At 34.9% G+C, this 13,605-nt stretch overlaps 1 protein-coding gene across 1 annotated transcript in view; it reads right to left on the bottom strand.

Annotated features, from left to right (window-relative positions):
* The window catches only part of MTA3 (metastasis associated 1 family member 3), a gene marked incomplete at both ends in the record, with an annotated part of 116,787 nt that overhangs the window by 83,409 nt on the left and 19,773 nt on the right, over positions 1-13,605 (bottom strand). The window contains 3 exons of the mRNA XM_079532450.1: positions 330-447; positions 1,613-1,676; positions 12,779-12,905. Of these exons, the coding sequence (XP_079388576.1) occupies positions 330-447; positions 1,613-1,676; positions 12,779-12,905 (309 nt within the window). The remainder of the gene's footprint in view (positions 1-329; positions 448-1,612; positions 1,677-12,778; positions 12,906-13,605) is intronic.

Raw genomic sequence — 13,605 nt, 5'->3', positions numbered from 1 at the left:
ATGTCATTGTTCTACAAAGTGAGATGGACCTCAATATTTTTTTTCCATGAGGCCTGCAAGAAAGATCTAACTGGACAGTACAATTTCTTAAAAAAAAAAAAAAAACATGAATGTGTAAATTGTTAATATCTTTTCAAGAGCTATTCAAGCAGCATTCCTTGTTTCTTCATAATACCTACTGATATTCATAGATATTTTAAGACAATTTTCCAAGACCTACTACTTTACTTTCTCAGCTTCAATACTGACAAGTTTAATTCAGAATGCTAACATAAATAATACTACATGATAAGGTTATTTTTTTAACTATACAAGGAGCAAATATTTACCTTCTGCAAGCATGTCAGGCACATCTGCTTGATATCTGGGCCCCACTCTGATTTCTCCTTTGTCGGCCAAAAGCGTTTTCAGTGATGGATCATACACCAATGAATAAAAAAAAGTATCCTAAAAAAGAAGATACATTTGTAATAGCATAATGAATTTCAGAATTAGCACTGTAGATCTACCTCACCTTCCATGTGAAAATAATTAAAGTAACCCCTCTCATGCGCTTTTACAGACTACAGGTTTGGCAGAAGACTAAAAATTTTGAAACATTAATCATTTTAAAGAACGCAGATCTTTCACGTGAATACTTTTACATGGTTAATCAAAGCTTTTTTCATTGCTAGAAGTTGTTTCAGAATAGAGCTGCAAGGAAAGGATCAATACTCATAAAACATACCAACAGATTAAAAAAAAAAAAAAAAAGACCTGTTACTCATTTTCTGAATTTAATGTTTCCTTTCCTAAATATTTTACCATACTGACTTTTCATACATTAGTCTCAAACAGCACAAAAAAAACTGGAGTTAAGCTGAAAAGGGCTTACACAAAAATAGAATTGACATATCTTGTACACTCATTTGCAGTAAAGGTTAGGTGTTGCTCTCAAAAACATTCTACAGATTATCAGTGGTTTTTGGTGTAGAAATATGAAAATTAAAAAATGCTAATTCCAACCAAAAAAACCACTGTCTTAATATTACATTAAGATTTCCAAATAAAAATATATTTATTTTTAAAGGTATTTTGCATTACAAAACTAGCTTCAAGACTTATCTTTCAAATTCATGGATAATTTGTTTCCTTTCTAGTAAAGCTAATTCCCTTCTACCAGAAAGGAAAGGAGATGTTTTGCTTACAGTAGTTTAAAGTACTAAAAATTAAACCGCTATGCTATGCTACCCTCTGGAAGAGCATCCCATCTTTCATCCCATTGACTTTACAATACAATATTTCGTCTCTGGAAGACTTGTCTTTCTATAACACCTCAAGACAGAAGAATAATAACTACACAAAAATTAGAGAACAATAAGAACAAAACCAGAAAAATACCACATTGTGAATTTCCCTCTAAGTAAAAGTCTACATATTTTTATTTTGTAAGATACCATGTGAATTACTTTAACTGTTTTTTAAGAAACCTGTAATGTGCCAAAAGCACATTGCCAAAGCAATTGTTCGCCCACTTATTGAAAACAAAGGCATAAAGCAATCAAACAAAGCCAAACAGAATAAACATAAAACTATTCCCAATGTTTATGCAAATAGAAATCACAAACATTACCTCTTTCTCCAGATACGACAACACAGATTCTGTCTCATTCAGAAGTGCAACGCTGCATTTTCCCCTATAAATACATAAGAAATAACTGTTACTTTTGTAAAGTTAATTGTTTTTGTTGTCAAAAAACCCTGCAAATTTATTTTTAGTCTAACTTTATTTTAAAGCAATGCAAGCAGATATGGATGAAAAATGTTGTGTGCTGATTCCTCTTGCTAGCATAGGCTTTTTTTTTTTTTTTTTTAATGCTACCATTTTCAATTCTATTATTTTTTTGTAACAATCCACTACTTCCTGCATTTCAGGTACCTAACTCTTAGTTAACTTCTATCAATTTGGGCAGTATTTACCATGAGATCCTAGTGGTCTAGGACATAGAACAGGACTGTCTACACAAATCCATTCTATCTGCAACAGATTAGCACACAAATAAACACTAGAAAGGACAAATTACTTTAGGGATCTCTGGGATTTAAAGATGTAAAGACTCAAAGATACTATAGCAAAAATCCCTCATTTATTTCAGAGAATGTTTTCTCTTAAACTCAACTGCAGATATTACATGCCAATTGTTAACTGCAGAAAAAAAAAAAAACAAAACACACAAAAAAACATCAAAAACATAGCTAATGTCTCTTTCATTACTGCTGGAATAGAAACAGTTAAAACATTCATTAATATATAAGCTCTTGAATTTCTCTTAGTCTCAGTATTTGTCAAGAGAAACACAATTCCGAAGAGAAATGTTGGAAAAATTAGACTGAAAAACCTGAGCACAACACACAACAGTAAGTGAGAAGATTCCTGCAATAAGAAACGAGGAGAACATCTCTATTATCAATTATATATTTGAAGATTTTTTGGAGCTTTTGACCTTGATAATTCCAGAACACTAATATCTAAAGATTAATTCTATGCTATACCATGAAGACAGTTCACTACCTTTTTTTTTTTAGTATTAAACTTGAATAGTTTACCTTCCCAGTTTACTTCTGTTCTGTTCAATTCACTCCAGACTACCCTTATTTAACTCCAGTTATGGCAGAGGCTTTCCTTCACTGCCACTGTGGCTGAAAGGGCATAGTATTGACTGACCTTATACCATATTGCTGGAAGTTTAAAAAGCTTTGTTTTATTTCATTAAGAGAGAAGATTAATTTCCACAGCACATCTCCCAACTGAGTGAATTTCTATTTGATATTAAAGTTCTTTGTGCAGCATTTTAACCATCTAATGGCTGGAATCATAATTAGTATTTTATGTGCTTCTAAGATTTTTCGCATGTATGAATTATAGCCTAAAAATAAAAAAATAAAAAAATACAAGGCTAACTGCTAAAATGAAAAAAAAAAAAAAAAAAAAAAAAAGAAGCGCTTAGAAACAGGTACGCTGATCAACTATAAGGAACACCACAATAAAAAGAATCTGTATTATAGTTGCCAGCTTCCATGATCCATAAATGTGATATTCTTACTATAAGTATATAGAATCAAAAGGCATAAAATCCTATAATTTCTATATCTGTTAATTCTCTCTCCCTTTCCCCCCATGTCCCAACTAGAGGAAGATCCTCTCAGCCTACTATAAATGGTCATTTCGGTTGAAACAATGCACTTAGCTCCGTAAATTGTCACAAACCTATCAATCACGTATACTTAGGAAATAACTCAGTGCAGACTTAAGATGATGCAATCCTAAATATTCTTTTAACCACCATTGTACTCTTCACCTCTTCTTCCAATACTAATAATCAAAAAGCCCTATGAGAAAATTAATGTGGTTTAAACCACATTGCAACCAGACTGGTCTCAGTGACTGGATAAAGAGAAACATCACTGCCATTTGTAAGAAGGGATGGAACACTGCATCCAAGCCTAGGGGCCCCAAAACAAGACAGCTGCTGGAGCAGGTCCAGTGGAGGGCAACAAAAAAGACCAAGTGCTGAAGCACCTCTCCTATGAAGAAAGGCAGAGGGAGCTGGGCTTGTTCAGCATACAAAAGTCAGAGCTCTGAGGAGAGCTCACTGCAGCCTTCTAGTACTTAAAGGCAGCTCATTATCAGGAGGGAGACAAGAATTTTTATCTCATCTGATAGTGGTAGGATAGGGGAAATGCTTTTCAAATAAAAGAGGGGAGATTTAAATTAGAGGTTGTGGGGCAATTTTCACCTAAAGCATGGTGAGGTGCTGGAACGGGTTGTCCAGAGAAGTTACAGATGCTCAGAGAAGTTACAACCACCTCCAAGGATGACACGTCCAAGGTCAGGTCAGATGGGGCCCTGGGCAAGCTGGACTAGTGTCTGACTTACTGGTTGGCAAACTTGAAGGGAAGCTGGAACTAGATGACCTTTAAAGATCCATTGAAACCTTCTGATTATCATTCAGTTGTAATTCTGATTGGAGCTATATTCCTCTATCATGTTGCATCCCTGACTTCACTGTTCTCAATAGCTAAAATTACTGGTAAATAGCATCAGAAGGAATCAAAGATGTTGCTATAACATTCCTGGTTTTGACTTTGTCTATTTACACTCTAAAAAATTGTTATTATTTCCCAGGGAATTGGTCAAAATTGATCTTGTATGAATGTTGAGTAGATCTTTCTGATACCTCAACAATGTACAAATTACAGCAAACAAAGTTAGCATTTATGTCTTCACTTACAATTTAATTTTGATAAAATTGCCACTTCAGAATCCGTTCTACTCTCAGAGGTACTTAAATGTACTTAAACTGATAAAAGATAAAAAGTTGCTCCATTTAGCTGACAATACCAACATAACTTGCCAGGGTATTAAATCAGTAAACAAACAAACAAACAAGCAGGTTATTTACAGATCTTTCAATAAAAGGAAATAACAAAGCTTACCTGGGTATATGCTCATGGTATTATCAGCCTCTGTTATATAAACCAGTCAGGATTCAATTACTTCTCCTGTTCTAGAAAGCTCAGCTGTAACTCATTTTTTTCTTTAAACCAGTAACCATGTGAAAGTTGTTTACACACATTACACCTTCATTCATTGCTACCTTAGAAGTTTTTCCCAGTTGTTAAATCTTTTGTTGCATCTTTCAGCTAACTCCACCACGATCTGAAAATTCTCGGCCACATACACACATCAGCTAAAGGATGCCTAACAATCTCCTCCTTTTTTCATGCCTACCACCTACTCGAGTTATTTCAACAAAGCCATTCTGGTACAACACAGAATTGAAATCCAAGCACATTTCACACTAACTCTAAAACAGTATTTTTTTGAGGAAAAACAAAAACTAAACCAAACCAAAGCAACACACTTAAATGATTTTGCAGAAAATAAATTCTTCAGTAGGCCAAACAGTGAGCCTCAGTCTTAAAACCAACATGCTAACAATTTACAACTAAAACAGCAAATAAACACAGGGAAACTAGTGAAGGTTATAAATAAATGGAAAGACATACTAGCCATCTTGGTATGCAGCAATCCCAAGAAAGTGAACAAAAAGATATTTCCTTCCTTTTTTCAGGGAGCTACTCTGCTTGTTTGCACTGTCCCTGTAATCACCTCTTAAGATTTTTCTTAAAGTAATCAATATTGTACATATATTTTATACAATTCCTCAACAAAAAATAATGATGAAAACCAGATCTTAAAAGTACCAGAATGAATCAAAATCAACAGCTATTTTTATCATTTGAAGTTCTTGTTTTAGCCCAGTCCATCTTTTTAAAACAATAGAAACCTCTACAATTTCTGCTCTGTCACTCTTGCAGGCTATTTCGTCACCTGTTTTCACTAGATCAGTAAGACAGACCATGAGATGTAAGCCTTCTTTTAATAATTATCTGTTCGGACAGGAAATATACTAGCAAAAATTACAGAAATAAATTACAAAAGAAATGCAATACTTAAGTGTCTGTTAAGCAGCACAAGCCACAAAAGTGGAAAAGGCAGCCTGATGGCTAAAGTATTACGTCCCACAAATTTCCTGTTGTAATGTAGTTGTATCTTGGGTAAGACTGGCACAGAGTATGAACTTTCAGAACTCACTGTTCTGGGTTCCCACCAAGTCAATGGAACTTGCAGTGCATTAGTCATGCTGATGCTATTTGAAGAAGAAAGGTAATATGTACAGTGGTGACCCCACAGACTTTGAAATTCTGCTCTTAACAATTACTCATCGCCTTCCTGAATTTGACAAGATAACATCGGGTAATTCCATGCAGGTAAACCAATTGTCTCTTGATCTCGATCAAAAAAATGCTGATCTTCGTAGAAATTTGAAATACGAAACTTTGCCACTAGTTGGATAGTAAGAACAAAGTAACTGCAAAGAATATTAGGAAATGTTATGCCTATAAGGAAAATCTTATTTGATTTTAACATATGCTGCTGTTTCAATGACAACTAGAAATTAAACAGAAGATAAAGTGAAAAACTGAGAGGGGCTGTAAGGTTTTAAGCAAAACTAGACCACAGGAGCAACCCTTCTCCAATGAGTCATTGGAAAAAAAGGGGAAAAAGGGCACAGAAAGTAAAGGATGAGACAGCTACCTTAAATGAACAAGGTATTTCCTGAATTATCTGAAATGTTTTTTTAAGATTTCCAAACAACTACTTTGAGCCAAGTCATGACCGCTTACAAGAAGTCTAGATTGCAATGATTATTGCCAAATCACATACTAGGAGCTGCAGAGTTTTAGGACCTTGCTCTAATTACATAAAATTGATTCCCCACTTGTGGGAAGCAAATATCAAGTACACTTGCATATTTTGCTTTTAAGTGCAGCTCAGGGAGCACAGAACGATGCTGACAGACACAAGTACATAGCAACTTCCAAGCTCTCCAAATTGCATAGATATTTACAAATGGAGTGCAAGATACTTCACTCCACGAAGATACGTTGAGTAACATAAAAGCATTGTTGCAGTAACTAAAAGCTGTAACAGACTCCCCAGCTAGAGTTTGGGTTTCTGTGGGTTGTTTTTTTTTTGTTTGTTTGTTTTTTAATATTCACAATATATAGAAGATAGATTCTGACAGAAGAGAGATCTGCACTCATCGATTCCTCTTGGGCAGAGTTTAACTCCAGTCATTTTCTGAACTCTCTCAAAGACACGGGGAAAAAAAGTCTCACTTGATAAATATATAATACTGAGACTCATTTTTCCAACAAAACAATAAAAACGGCCCAGATAGTACAAGATCACATGTATGATACACATCTGTTGCCAAAAATGTAGATTTACCTGTTTAACAAAGAATTGATAAAGTATAACTAAAAAATGAATGTACAGCCAACTGACTTATGTACATCTAAATGAGCCAGTAAGTGCCTGGCATCTGAACACATGCATAGATCACACGTATGATCCAGAGTTTTTATGCTAAGTTTGACTATCAATATGAAAGTTCAAGGTTTTAATCTTAATTCAAATTGAATTCCTGATTTTGAGAGCTTCAAATTGATGCTATTTAAAGGTTAATTCTGTCTTCGAATGATTGTGCACAGCTGACACTAATTCAACAAAACTTGACAAAACTCCACAAAGTAATTTATAGACAATATTCAAATTACCTATGGTTACCTATATGGTTAAATATTCCTGAATTCCAACTTTTAATGACAACCCAATCAGAAGAAAAAACATTTCCATGTGAAAAACCTCATTTTTAAAAGACAAATATGAAGACTTTCAATTCAGTACCAATTTATATAGTTTGTATACACAAACAATTACATAATTTGCAGAAGAGCCGAAGCATTCAGCAACATTACAATAAAAACTTACTGAACAGTTGTAGAAGATGTTAAGATAAAAAAATCTACATCTATGAAAGCATGCATGTGGGTGGCTGGCAACCCTGCCCATGGCAGTGGTGGTGGAACTAGACCTTTAAAGTCCCTTCCAACCCAAGTCATCCTACAGTTCTATGAAATTATAATTTAAGACAGGATTTACAATAATACCACCCCAACTTAAATCACTTATTGCATTTTGAGTTCTGTTGCTAAGAAGGGTTTCCAGTAAGAGAATATGTATGGAATAGAAAGAACAATGCCAAGAACAAGATCCAGATCATAATATGGAAACAATTTCTTGAACTAGGCATGGCAGAACTGTGTTTTCTTATCTAGTTAATAATACATATAGTACAAATAATACAATAACACATATACTTTATATAGATTATAGTAGGAAGCTTAAGCCATTACTCTTTTTTCCTCAGGGATTAATTCAGTCTAAAAAGGAAAATAAATTACTTTTTAAACAGAGAAACAGCAATACACACGTATCTAAGAAAGCCATAGGAGGCTCATTAGGAACAATTTTTCAGCATGACATTACAGGGTCACCTAGCCCAGAAGCAACACTCATTGCTTCTGAACTATATAAGCTTTGCACTACAGGAAACACTGCAACTTGGCAATTATGTCGCTGTGGGAAAACCTATAATTTTCTTACGTTTAACTGACAGTCTTCTACCAATACTATTTTCTTATACTCTGTTATTAGTATTAGCTATTGACCACAACTGAGAACAAGACAAAAGTACAATCTAGACCAGAATCTTTCCATTGTAAGAATTCTCCAAATTCTACTACCAAAGGAAAAAAAAAAATTAGACAACAACACAACAAAACTAACAGGCATCAGACATGCTGCAAAAGCTACCCTGCTCTAAATAAACTGAATCCAGGAAGGAAGAACTCCTAAGCAATCCAAATGACCAATCACATGCCTATTCAAAGTAGATTCACTCACTGTATCTAGTTGTGTGACTTACATTAGAAAATAAAAAAGATTGAAAGTTCTTGTAAATTATCTAAACTTTGTAGCTTATGTATTTGTACCCATTTGTCTGCTGAAAGCTTCTTGCTTGCTGAGAACAACAACATCCTAAGATAATACCACCAATTCCTAGCATGCCATACCTTAAAAAGTCACAATGCTACTGTAAAATGACCTGTCCCATCCTACCAATTACCTGTCTTTGACCTTCTGACTATTTGGTGCGTTCTACGCAAAGGAATTGTGAAAAAGAAAAAAAAAGCATTATTCTATACCTGCATAGTTTAAAGTAGTAATACTAGGGTGAGGTCTGGCAAGATCATAAGGAAGAAAAGTTCAGTATAATGAAAGTTGTGTGATTCATTATACATCAAAGTTAAGGCAAGTAAGAGTTTATTTAAAAGAAAATCCAAAAACTAACCTCAAACCTGAAACATAGGCTTGATAGATACAAGTAAAACTTAACTAGTAGCAAGCAAAGATAATGAAATGGTAAAGTGAACCCTGATGGCTAAATAAGTTTTTACACACATTATATGAAGCATTAAATTCAAAAGCAAGCACAAATAATCCAAGTAACTAATGTAGTCTTTTACAAGAATTGCCTACTAGCTCTTAAAACCTCAATGAAAAGTGAAAATACAAAGATCAAGATAACAAGTGCATCTTCCCAAAGAGATTTTTTTTATTTTATTTTTTTTGTGAATTGTTATACAAATTGCTGGCAGATCCTTTTCACCACATGCTGAGTTGCAAGATGCACTTCATAACATCAACCAACAATCTCACCGTGATGACAACTTTTAAATAATTTTTTCCCTCTGCCTTATCATGACTTTCCAAAATGCTATATTTAGTAATTCTTAAATCTGCAAATAAAAGCTAAAATACACAGCACTTTGGCTCAACTCAGACCCTTGCTGGGACCTGACACTGCTTAGATGAACTATCTGCACCATGAATTATGCATGCATTCACTATGTGATGTGTATACATACCCAATGAAGGAAAGGGCTTAGTGAATCCACAGCAGTATGACACCATTGTAAAATTTGGAGATTACAGGGCATGGCAAAACTGCATTTGTAATAAGCAAGAATTGGGAAGGAAGGAGGTAATTTATCACTGGAAGAGTGTTACTAATCTCACATATTTGAGGAAGAAGAGGAAGGAGTAGTTTCACTTGTAATTTGTCAGGTAGGAACAAAGCTAACAAGCCCTATAAACCCAAATGAGAACATCTTGACACTGTCCTTCACTGTATACCATCATTTCAGAAGTTAGTGCAATTATAATTCTTCAACACATTCCACCACATCAGCACTGAGGCTACAAGACAACACTGCCACATCTGTTTCGTTCTGTGTGAAGCTGTGAGTTGGAATCAATTTTGGTACCCTTCTTATTCAAGATATTTTATGATTCTTGTATCTGTCTTTGCATATTTTCTAAATTTGTTGGTTTTTTTTTTTTGAGCTACAATGTATACCACTTCCTAAAGTTACTAAAATGGCAGTGACCATCACCTAACATAAAACACAAACAAGATCAACATTAGGAAAAAAATTGTTTATACCAAAATGAATTATATTTAAAGAAAGTTACACATAATGTGTGTTGCAAAATACAAAGTACAGGAATATAGACTGAAACTGTATTACAAGTTTTTAAAAGCAAACAAATCACATCAGAATTATTCAACGCAGCTTTACAGATCATACAACTTCAGAATTATTTGTACAACAAAGAAATTTAATCTGCTATAAATTTAAAGCACATTAATTATAAAGTGGTATCACCAAGTATGCAAAAGAGACATTGTTGTGTTTTTAATTATGACTTAGAATAAATTAGTCATGGGTGGGTTTCTTCAGAGGGAAGGATGGAAGGGAAACAATGTCATCTTCTCTGCCATTTGGGTTAAAGTTAAAATGATTTTATTGCCTTAAATTACACACAGAGAGAATTTTTTTTTTCTTTGCTGAAGATGCCAGTAAAAGTTCAAGATCTGTAGTTACCAAGAGCAACTGCATATAATTCAGCCTCCTCTATCACTTTTAGCTCTCTCCTCTTTCCTCTGAAGTGATTGAACTTGCCTTCTTACCCTTGACAGAATTTATCTCCTTTCTCCATTCTATTCTATCGAACTATTTATTCTCTTGTAAAACCATAGATTGTGACAACTAACCAAAGTCCACAGGATAGAGCTACTGAGACTTTTAGTGTGTGTGTCTTTCCATGTGGAGAATATTGGTTTGGTGGACTACTGACAGCAACAAATATCCTTTGCTGTGACTTCAGCAAAGCCTACAGCATGTCCTATATTGGCTTTTAACCAGACCAGTAACATACAGGGTAGACAAGCAGACAATAAGGTTGGAATTAAAACTAGCTGGCCCATGAGGCTAAAAAGGTTGTAATGAGTGGTTCAAAGTCCAACCAGCAGCTGATTACTGGTGGCTCCTCCCAGGTGCTAATACAAAGGCCAGCAGTTTCACATCTTAAGAGTAATCATTCACACACTCTTAAAGAAACAGATCCTACTACTGTCTTCAACTACCTAATGAAGAAGTAAATAAGAGAGACAGGCTATTTTCAGGGAAGCACAGTGACAGAACAAGAAGCAATGGACAGGAAGTTCCAAAAATGGTGGTCCCAATTAGACATCAGGAAAGACTGAAACAGACATTCAGAGAGACTTTGCAATCTCCATCCTTAGGTACATTCAAAACTCAACCAGACAAAGCCACAAACAACCTGATCCTGCTTTCAGCAGGAGTCCAGACTAGATGACCTTAGAGATGTCTCTTCAAAAGCATATTATTCCACGGCTCTAAAACCTTTTTCTGAAATACTATTGGGAAAAAGGTGCAAGAGCAAGAGCACTGCCTTCACAGTATCTCAATCCTCACTCTATGGGAAAAGATCACAAATAAAATTTACATAAACGATCAAGAAGAGTTGAGTTTGTGAATGTTCAGAAGTTAACATGCTCTATAAGAACTATTTTGTAGGAGAGGTATTTGTTAAAAATTCATTAAACAGCATACTACTTGTTCCAGAACGCATCTGGTAAAGGTCTTATTAGCAAATGACAGTATAGCACTACAGCATTTAAATGTTCTGAAAAGTTATTCAAGTCATGCCACTGTATTTGCCTACTGTGCAATGCTGCATGTACCATGAATTCATGTGCTTTTATGGACTCATTGTGAAGTGTGTACTGAAGAATCTCTTCTTCCTCCCTGAGTTGTGAGGTAAGAAGACATTTACAATACTTCTTCTCTATAATCTTCTCTCTGGATAGAGAATACCTTATTTCAATATTAAAATGTCAAAGTAAGCGAAAGAAACTGTGCAGGACTACTATCTCTATGCTGTATTTAGGAAAGCAGAGATTTGACATCTAAATGACTTTCTCCAAGTCAGAGAACAAGTGGATGAATCAAGCACAGGAAATTAATAAAACACACCCAACTTCCAGTTTTTATTTTGGCAGCAAGAAAGATAAGAAGCCTCATTTGAGAAAGAGAAAGTACATACGGACATACAAATATTCTCTCTTACTGAAGCATATAACTACTTTTTTTTTTTTTTCCTAGCTGAAGAAAACGGTTTGAAATGGCTGAGGGGAGGTGGATGTACTGAGAAACTAAAAATTCCTTCAGAATGCAAACTTGTATGAATTCCTGTTTTACACTTACCACACTCCTCTTCCATTATGCTCCTGATTACTCTCTTCTATGTCCAGATACATTCCCCTCTTCCACTCCCCTCTCTCCCCCCAAAAAACTGTTCGACTCCGAAATAAAAAGTGACTTGAGCACTTATAATATTTACAGAAAGACATTCAAAACTTTTTTTTTTTTTTAAGCTTCTTACAATAGCACCGCGGTAATCTAAAAAATACTTGAAGTGCTTCTGCAACATTTAGCCCAACTCAATCATTACTTCGTCCCATTTACTAAAGTAAGCTGAGGTAATTTTATTTTTAAGTGTGTGCAGATCTGACCACTGAGTCAGACCGTTCCTTTCTAAACCCATCTGTGGTTTCCTTGGGCAAACAAAATGGCCATGTTTCCTTTGGACAGCAGAAGAATCAAGAATACACCTCCAAAGTAGGCATAGTCTGACTTGGTACAACATGATCACCTCATGTTCCAATTTGTAAGCTGGAGATCTATCTATGACTCTGGCCCTTTCAAGGCTCAAATGCGAAGAGACAAAATGCAATAGTGAGGGTGGTACCAAATCAATTCATGGCTCTACCTGGCACAACTCAGCTGTACACAATCACTCCCTTTTGTAAGATAAAGGCTGAAGTGTTCAAATGGCTGGGCTACTGGCAGGCAATCCAGCTCAACAGAATACAGATAAGCAATATTTAATTCTTACCTGATGTGAGTTGCCGGAAGAGATTCATACTGGCGAGAAAGGAAGAGCTCTCTATGTTTCAGCTGATGTTTCTGTTTATCAGTCAAGTCAACCTCAATTGTAGTTTCAGACTCTTCTTCAACTTCTTCTGCAGAGAAGCAGAGCGTAGGTCGAAATTAACTCTGTTACATAATACACTTACAGCCATTTCACTTGACATTTCCCCCACCCCTTAGCAACTTCCCTTAGTATTTAAAAGAAAAGATTAGTTCAACAAGACTAGTTTATGTAAGTTGACAGAATATTAAGTATTTTTAATTCCATACCTTCTACTTATACCCTTCACAAATTCCTCTCCTACTGTACTATGCACTGATGTCTTTCATACAACCGTAAGAACAATCCTAACAAAATTACTCATTCTTTGCTCACCTTCTTTCACCTTTTTTTCCTCTAGGTATGCTTCTTCCTTGCTTACCAGTACATTCTGTTACTGATACCCATATTACTACAACTTTTACAAGGGTCCTGGGGAAAAGCATTTTATGAAACAGAAATTTACTAAATGCAACAGATTGGCAAATCACAGTCTGGGAAAACTGCCTTCCATTATGTTAACCTTAATGGAGACTAACAGCAAATATAATTTATTTGCATATTTACACAAGATTTGAAAATATTCCTCTTTCAAGCAATACAGCACTATTTTGTCTAGAGGAAGATAGTATCTAAAAATAAGAAAGTCTTAAGATATATTTTTGAGGGATTTTTGCAGTTGAAATCTGTCTTTTATAGTTGTTCTAATCTGAAGTTGTCCAATATTACACTAAATATGATAAAACCAAAGG

This window comes from Tetrao urogallus (genome assembly GCF_951394365.1).
Source record: "Tetrao urogallus genome assembly, chromosome: 2".
Taxonomy (NCBI): Eukaryota; Metazoa; Chordata; class Aves; order Galliformes; family Phasianidae; genus Tetrao; species Tetrao urogallus.
This window is presented reverse-complemented; position numbering and strand designations above follow the sequence as displayed.